Raw genomic sequence first — 8,908 nt, 5'->3', positions numbered from 1 at the left:
TCCCCTCCCCTCCTCTCCTCTCCTTATGGAACTGTAATTATATACCTGACAACTTAAGTTTGTCTAAGTGGCCAACATGCTCATTTGTGCCACTTTTCCTTCATTCTTTAACTTGGCAAACTGTTCCTATTCTACTTTCAATTTTATCAACCTTTTCTTTTGCCACCTTCTATCTGCTGTAATTCCATCTAGTCAATATGTGTGTGAATGCCCTCAAAGTCCCTACAAAGATGCCAAATCACCTGAAGCTGGAGTTACAGTCACCTCTGAGCTGTTTGATGTGAGTGCTGGGTACCAAACTCAGGTCCTTTTGGAAGAGCAGCAAGTGCTCTCACCCTACCCCCTGAGCCATCTCACCAGGCTGAAAGGACTTTTCTCACCAATACAGTCAGCCACTTGGAAATTTGGAACACATTATCAAATTCATACATTTCTTGAAAGTAAATACAGAGTTTTCAGTCTTATTGCACATACATAGATAAATCTAACTCTAGTAACCTAATACTAAAAATGGAACAAATATCTTCACATTCTTCTAAATATGGGGAAAGGGACAAACCATTAGCACAGGTAAGTATCCATTTTCAAAAATCCATTCCAGATCTGAAAAGTACCATTTTCCAAGGCTATATATTCACCTTCTGCCCAAGATTCACCTCTCTGATTCCCAGAAACAGACACTACGAGTTCAGAATAAACTGGTCCCACATGCCACAGCCTCCCATAGCTCCACACCCACCTACCTATTTACCTAGTTAAGCCTCGTTCTTTACTGAAAAGCAGAGCAGACGGAGCTATGTAGTTTTAGTCAACCTCATTATAAATAATATACAATACCTGATCAATTAGAAAACAGGAAACTGCTATAAAAGAAGACAGTGTTCGTTCAACTGGGAAAAAGAAAGATTAAAAACATTCTGGCTATCTCAACAATGTATTAACATGGAGATAGTAAATACTTAACTACTGACTGCTGAAAGAACAGTCTGAAAAGCAGTCACTGAGAAACAGAGAGGGTCTCCTAAGATAGGGAGATGGTTAACAGTTTCTAAAACCCTGAACCATGTTACAAAATCTATCTAGGTGGAAACATACCTTCCAGAGCTGGAGGAGGGGGTAGAGGTAGGCCTAGAAATGTAATCTGGGAGTTGTTTCAGGTGTGCTGTGTAAAATCACCAAGGGAGTAACTACAGAGAGGAAGGAGGTCAGTGCTGCTACATGTCAACATTAGGGAACAGGACAGAGAAAATGTGCGAGGGTCTTTTAGAAACCAGACTTTAGCTGGGCGGTGGTGGCGCACGCCTCTAATCTCAGCACTTGGGAAGCAGAAGCAGGCGGATCTCTGTGAGTTAGAGGCCAGCCTGGTCTACAAGAGCTAGTTCCAGGACAGGATCCAAAGCTACAGAGAAACTCTGTCTCGAAAAACCAAAAAGAAAGAAAAGAAACCAGACTTTAAGGAGCAGACCTGTTAGCTTCTCCCTATCAGCAGTTTACCTACCCTGCCCCCAAATACCAACTACACCTTAGAGTAAAGAGCAACAGCTGGGGAAAGAGGAAAGAAACGAAGTTCCAGGACATTCTTATAGGGTATAATCTATTTAAGCCTGTTGAGGCTGGAGGGTTAACACACTTCCCCTGACAGTTCTAAGAAAGGATTAGAATGTTACCCTCTAGTATCTAATAATCATGATGCTTGACAGAAAGGCAAGATAAGTACAAATCTTTGGTTTATTGAAGACCTTTGATATATATTAGTTTCCCGTGCGTGTTGTCAAATAACTACAAACTAGTAGTGCTTAAACAACAGAAATTTGCTTTTACAGTTCTGAGATTACAAACAGGGCTGTGTTCCCTTCTGTAGTTCTGCGGGAGAATCTATTCTGTGCCTCTTCCAGTCTTTCTGACTATGAGCAATTCTTGGGTTTGGGCTATATTGCTCCAATCTTGGTCCCCCGGTCACACTGCCTCCTCTTCTTCCATGTCTTCTGTAATTTCCTGTCACCTGTCACTGGATTTTGAGGCAACCTGGACATCACTGTGATGGATTCCAACCCACAGAGAGTAGTAGGGTTCAGAGGAGGTAATGGATTTCTTCTGTTCCACAGCCAGCCTCGGGAAGACAAGACACTCACTACTAATCAAAGAGCTCTTCTGCAGCGTCCTGTCGGGACAGCCAGTGTTGCACACACCTAGTTAATTTATACTAACGCAGTGCCATAAAGGACGGCACTGACTCCCTCATCTGACAGGGCAATGAGGCACAAAGCACAGCAGAGCAGAATCCCAGTGCCCTTCAACACAACACAATAATCCTGCAACAGCAAGTGCCAATTCTGTATTTGGCTTCAAAAGACAAGTTTAAAAAAAAAACCTTTCAAGATGACAGTAAAAAAAAAAGACAAAGAATTGCTGCAGGGAGGAACATGCCACACAAAATATTCTTAGAGTTACACTCCACTATGAAAATGAAAGAATGTAAGTCACCTATTTACTACATTGAAGTATTATTAAAAAATAAGGAATTTTATTTAGCCCAATACACCCAAAATAAGAAATTAGGTTCACTTTATTTCTTCTACTTTCTTACTTAATATGATACTAGAAAAATCCTAAATTACAATTGTGGCTTGAAAGATCTGTTTCAGGCTAGGAATGTAGCTCGGTTGGCAGAATGCTTGCCTAGCATACACATGGCCCAGAGTTTCATCCCCGGCACAACATAACCACAGTTTATAATACGCAAGAGAAGGAGAACGATCTGGAATTCAAGCCAACCTGGGATATGTGCAATGAGAGGGGAGAGAGAACGGAGAAAGAAGTACATGAGTGTGTGACTTCACACTGTACATATTTTATTCACTTAGCAACTACTTATTCAGTACTAAAATTATTTCACTGCAGACTTACCAAGTGCTAAGACCTGCAGCAGGAGCAAAGGTGACAATCCTGCCACCACAGAGCTTTCATCACCTACACACATTTTATGTGCGATCATGCATAAATAATAATTGTAACCTTCTGAAGTCCAAATAATAAGGCTTGATTCAGAAATCATCAAATATAACTCTATAATTCTAGACTAATGACTTGTCCTGTAACATGATAGTTCTTAGTAGTACATGGTACTTGTCCAGAAGTTTTGTTGGTATTTTGTTTGTTTCAGAGACAGGCCTCACTATGTAGCTCTGGCTAGCCTGAAGTCTCTATGTAGATCAGGCTAGTCTAGACCTCACAGAGATTACCCACCTCTGCCTGCTGCTAATGCTATCAGTTTCCTAGTAGCCTGCCCTGGCTTCTTGGTCCTCTCCAACTAGTTTGCTGACAATGACTCAACTTGAGAAGGTCAGGTGGCAACAAGCTAGGCATTCACAGCACAGGGGCTGTCTTCACTCTGAGGGGGTCTCTAGAGTGGGGCAGAATGAAACTGTTAGGTACACACTTCTAAGGCAACAACTCTAGCTTTGTGGATTAAAGAGACAGTTCTGAAGTTTCTTTGGGGCTTAAATAAACAAAACTGTGCTTCAAAATCCAATCTACAAACTTTTCTTTAAGCTAAAACAGTTAACTAACTCTCTCCTACTGAGACCTTCAAATAGCAAAAGCTCTCAAAATAGGACTTCTAAAGCAAACCAACAGAGCTGGGAGGTGGCTCAGCAGCTAAGGACACCTGGCTGTTCCAAAGGCTCTGGGTTTGATTCCCAGGACCAACATGGCAACTCACAACCATCTTGTGATCTCTCTGGCCAATCAAAAGAGTACCAGGTGTGCACATGGTATATAGAAATACATGTGGCCAAAACATACATGCCCATAAATTAAATTCTTAAAAATTAAAAAAAGAACCAAATCAACAATTAGTAATTTTCTAGCAAATGACTTTTAAAATGCTAGCTGGAAATGGTAGCAGGCTTGTAATCCTAGCACTTGGGAGGTGGGAGGAGGATCAGGAATTCAAGGTGATCCTGCACAGTAAATTCCTCTGAGATTAGCCTGGGCTATACAAGCCCTTGTCTCAAAAATCTAAGAAACAAAACAAAACACTAGATAACATCAAGAGAGCAAGACTATACAATAGTTTTAAGGTAGTGAAATAGTTTCCAAAATAATGCTAATAAAAAAGTTATTGGGCTGGAGATAGCTCAGTAGTTAAAGTATTTACTACTCTTGCAGACAGCCTGGGTTCAGTTACCAACACCAACATGGCAGTTCACAAACAACAGTAAGTCTGGTTTCAAGGCATCTGATTCCCTCTTCTAACTCCTTCAGTCCTGTGCTCATCATACCCAGGCACACACATTTATACATAAAGTAAGTATTAAAAATTCTTCAGGGGCTGGAGAGATGACTCAGTTAAGAACAATGGCTGCTCTTCTCCTCCAACACCTACAGGGTAAATTGTTTTTTTTTTTTTTTTTCAAGACAAGGTTTCTCTGTGTAGCCCTGGATGTCCTGGAACTCACTCTGGAGACCAGGCTGGCCCAACCTCAGAGATTCGCCAGCCTCTGCCTCCCGAGTGCTGGGATTAAAGGCGTGCACCACCAGTGTGCAGCCCAGCAATATCTACTTTTCACTCCTGTATACCAAGCATCACTATTATGACAACTATAGAGAAACAATGAAGTGTCCACGTTTTAAACACCTAAAATTATGTCAATGCTTTTCTTGAAGTCTGCTGCCACCTGAGATACAAACGTGTTAGAAAATGAATCTTTTCCTTCACTCTTTAGCTGCACAGGTATGTTTACTCATAAGCTGTTTCAACATCATGTATCTTCTGTCAGCTAACAAAGAATTGGATTAGTTCAGGGGCTAGCCACCCAGACAGACATGGAGTAAGAAGGAAAGAAAAGGTATACAGGAATAGAAAAACACAAAAGCCCCAAGGCCAAAGATAGATAGGATAATTTAAGAAAAGCTGGCAAGAAACAAGCCAAGCTACAGTTAGGTATTTCTAGGTAGTAATAAGCTTTTGTGTGTGTATGATTTATTTGGGAGTTGGGTGGTGGGGCCCCTCAAAAGAGCCTAGAGAGTAAAGAGTAAAAAACAACCAACAACATTTTCCTCTCTCCTCTTTTTCTTGTTCCTTCTCCTTCCAGATTTCTCCTAACGTTTATCCTCTCTGCCCGCCAGCCCCGCCTATTTCTTTCCCTTTGTTATTGGCCTTCCAGCTCTTTAAAGACCATCAGGGCCGGGCGATGGTGGCGCACGCCTTTAATCCCAGCACTCGGGAGGCAGAGGCAGGCGGATCTCTGTGAGTTCGAGACCAGCCTGGTCTACAGAGCTAGTGCCAGGACAGGCTCCAAAGCCACAGAGAAACCCTGTCTCGAAAAACCAAAAAAAGACCATCAGGTGTTTTAGACAGGCACAGTAACACAGCTCCACAACATAACCAAAAGTAACACACCTTAAGATAATATTCCCCAATACACAGTGACTTAAAAATGAGAAAAATCATATTTGGTGAAAATTGCCTCGGTATGGAAAACTCAATTATTTCCATAATCTACTACTTGCTAGTTAGGAGTCAGGCTAAAGGCTTTAAGCCAGTGTGTTCCCTACACGAGCATGAGTGTTTTTAAACAGGCTACTACTTTGTGCAGAAGAACTAGCTGGACAAATGGACTGTAATATGCAATCAAATAGTAATTTAGAAACTCAACTTTACTTTGGCTATTAGCCCAAGATGCTCAAGTTTTTTTTTTTCCAACCTAAACCTCAACAATAAAAAAAAATCAATAGCTGGGCGGTGGTGGCGCACGCCTTTAATCCCAGCACTCGGGAGGCAGAGGCAGGCGGATCTCTGTGAGTTGGCGACGAGCCTGGTCTACAGAGCTAGTTCCAGGACAGGCTCCAAAAACCACAGAAAAACCCTGTCTCAAAAAAAACAAAAAAAAAAAATCAATAAAGGAGCATAGACTTAGTAAGAATAAGCCTACATTAGACAACTGTCACCTATAGTACCCTCAGAAGGACAAGTAACGATTCTCTAAAACTCTATTTCCTGATTAGAGAAGATACAAATGAATAACTGATATAAAAGTACCCAAATTTATCAGCACCTTACTCTGGGCCAAGCACTAGACTAGGGACATTTTCAAGTTATCACACCTATTTTGTCTTCCTAGAAACTTGAGGAAACCATGTCCCTTGGTCTTCAGTGCCCTGAGTGATGGCCGTTGTTACCAGTGTGTGGTGTGTGTTGTTTGCTACACTGCTCAGGTTAGCATCTAACAACTTTCCCACCTCTACCTCTAAGTGGCTAAACTACAAACAGACGCTAGCACAAAGAGCTGGGAGGCAGGTGGCCAGGGAATATACGAGTATCAGGTGGTAAGACTGATTAGAAACCAAAGGATTTCTGCGCCATATCTAGGTGTTTAGGAAAAACCAGGATGTGCCATGAAAATATACAAGACTCTTTCAAAAGACAGGAAAGAAAGAAAAAAAACAAAGGTGGGGTATTAAGCTATTTGCCTAGCATGTGCAAAGCCCCCAAAAGCCTGCCTGAAATTATGCATATATTTATATATTTACATATATGTAAATATATATAAGTGGCGACTCCTAGCTGGGCAAGGAGCACAGGCCCTTAATCCTATCAGGAGCATGAACTCAGTGAGTTCGTGGTTAGTCTGGTATACATAAGCAAGTTCCAGGCCAACCAGGCCACATAGTGAAACCCTATCTCAAGAAGAGTGATGATCCCCAAATACAGTACACCAACAACTGCAGAAATACTGCTTTGACTATCTGTGTTCAAACACGGCTGAGGCATTTCCAAGATGAGATATTTCAAGAAGCTATTTTAGTAAGGAATAGGCTGTTTCAACTTCTAAAATAATCCTGCAATTAAAACAAAACTAACCTTACTGGCATTCTCAAATGAGAACCCCAAGATAGTATTATTTTCTTCTTTCTCAGAAAGACACCTTACAAGGGCATTAATTTTTTTCCACGGTCACATGTATAAGTTTACACTGTATATAGTAATTTTTAAATAGAGCTTTAAAAAGGGGGGCTTGCTTTGCATAATTTGGTTTAGTAAGTCCCAAGACTCAATGCCAAATCCTTTCCCAAGAAATTGCATGCACCAAGTAAAGAACATTTGAAAATAAGGTCATTGCCATTTTCTAAATATTTACATTTTAATTCAATACAGGCAGCTCGATGTTAAAGCTTAAGCAGGCAAATATGAAAATGACTTGAATTACAAACAGAAGCGGTAGGATGTGCACTGAGACCGGCTAACAGCAAAACCGGAAGAAAAAAAAAAGACAAGTATATCGTCATACTACATACAATGAAAAGGGGTCAACGAATCCAGGTTAAAATAGGAAACAAACAGAAAGACAGCCAGTTTCACACACGGACACACACGAAAGTAGAATGAGGAAAGACCAAAATATTTCGGGAGCACCAACCCAGGAAAGGACTGCTTTCACGCCCGTCTGCTACCATTTTACACCAACCTTTCTCGCCACCTCTAGGTTTGAAATTTGCAGCGGCATTTAAGGCCGTCCTTCCTAACATTACCACATTCTCAACAGCGAACCTTACACAAAGTCAAGCACCAGCCATGTATTCCTACCGCCAAGGGGACAACGAGCAAAAAATTAAACCTTTCTTTCTCCCGTATATAGCCTTCACCATCTTCCTCCCTCTTTTATTCGCTGCCCTCGTCTCGGGATTAACAAACCCTAAACGACTTCTCCCCACTAATGGAAATGGAAAAAAGAGGGGAGAACAACGGCAGAGTGGAACCCCAGACCGTAGGAAAAACTGGAAACTGAAAGCAGCGGCCTCCCGCTCGGGACCGGGGAACACCCTGGAGGTGGAGTCCCGGAAGACCCGGGTTCACACGCTTCACCCCCAGGCCGCTCGGCTAGCAGCGCGCGAGTGCCCGAGCGTGTGCGCGATCTCCGCCGGCGGAGGAGGCGGTCACCTCCCCGGCCAGCCCGCCCGCCCTCCCGGGACCCGGGGACGACCGGCTTCGGGGGCCAAGTCCGCGCGCGGCGAGGCCCGGAAAGCGTCCCGTTAGGGCCGATTTCACCCGTCAGGAATGCGCTCCGCCCCCGCCGCCTCCCCGCGGCGCTCGCCCTCGGGTCTCGCCCGCTCGCCCGCCCGGGGCAGCGCCGCGGGGAGTTCCACCACCGTCGGGGCCGCGGACCGCACGCCCCGGGGACAGCCGCGCACGCCTCCCGGCCCCGTTCCGAGGCCCGAGCGGCGCCCCGAATCCCCCTCGTCCCTAAGGGAGGAGCCCGGCCCCCGCCGTACCTCAGCTCCTCAGGGCGGCGGGCGAGCAGGCCCCATCCCGCGGAGGCACCAGCCTTGAGGGAGGACGGAGGACGGCCCGGCCCTCAGCCCCGCCGCGGAACCGTCTCGGCTAGGGCAAGAGCTACCGGTGGAAGCGTAGCGGCCGGCCGCTTTCCCGAACTCCCCTCGGTGACTCCAGCCGGACAGACGCAGCCGGGGACAAGCACCGCAACTGCCATTCTCCCCCGCCCTCGCCCCTGTTGGCCCCGCCCCCACCTCCCACTCCGGCCCCGCCCGGCGTGGCCCCGCCCGGTGCGCACCCTGCGTCCTGACGTCACCCCTCCCCGGCGCCGCCGCCACTGCCGGTTGCCTCCGGGACGCGGTGGTTCGTAGGCTCGCGCACGTTCGCCTCGGGCCGCGCGCTCTCGCCGGTGCGCCCCGGACTTTAGGGCGGGCGACGCCCTTCTGGTCACCCGGACCTCTTCTCGCTCGAGTGGGGGACGGCTGGAGCCACGCCCCAGACGGAGCGCGACCCTGACTCTGCGCTTGACTGTCTGCCTTCCGCCCCGTTGTTTCTCACGGTTCACCTGCCTGTTTGGCAGCCCTCCTCCCGAGAGCCGAGCCCAGCAGGGCGTGGAGGCTGGTCCCTGCTGCT

The 8,908-nt window shown here is 45.6% G+C and overlaps 1 protein-coding gene across 1 annotated transcript in view; it reads right to left on the bottom strand.

Annotated features, from left to right (window-relative positions):
- The window catches only part of Rnf19a (ring finger protein 19A, RBR E3 ubiquitin protein ligase), a gene marked incomplete at its 5' end in the record, with an annotated part of 41,232 nt that extends 32,875 nt beyond the window's left edge, over window positions 1-8,357 (bottom strand). The window contains one exon of the mRNA XM_026789778.1: window positions 8,275-8,357. Within this exon, the coding sequence (XP_026645579.1) occupies window positions 8,275-8,357 (83 nt within the window). The remainder of the gene's footprint in view (window positions 1-8,274) is intronic.
- Window positions 8,358-8,908: the final 551 nt, after the last annotated feature.

Source organism: Microtus ochrogaster, unplaced genomic scaffold, assembly GCF_000317375.1.
Source record: "Microtus ochrogaster isolate Prairie Vole_2 unplaced genomic scaffold, MicOch1.0 UNK29, whole genome shotgun sequence".
Lineage (NCBI taxonomy): Eukaryota > Metazoa > Chordata > Mammalia > Rodentia > Cricetidae > Microtus > Microtus ochrogaster.
The sequence above is the reverse complement of the archived record's forward strand: the minus strand, read 5'-3'. Positions and strand labels throughout refer to the sequence as shown.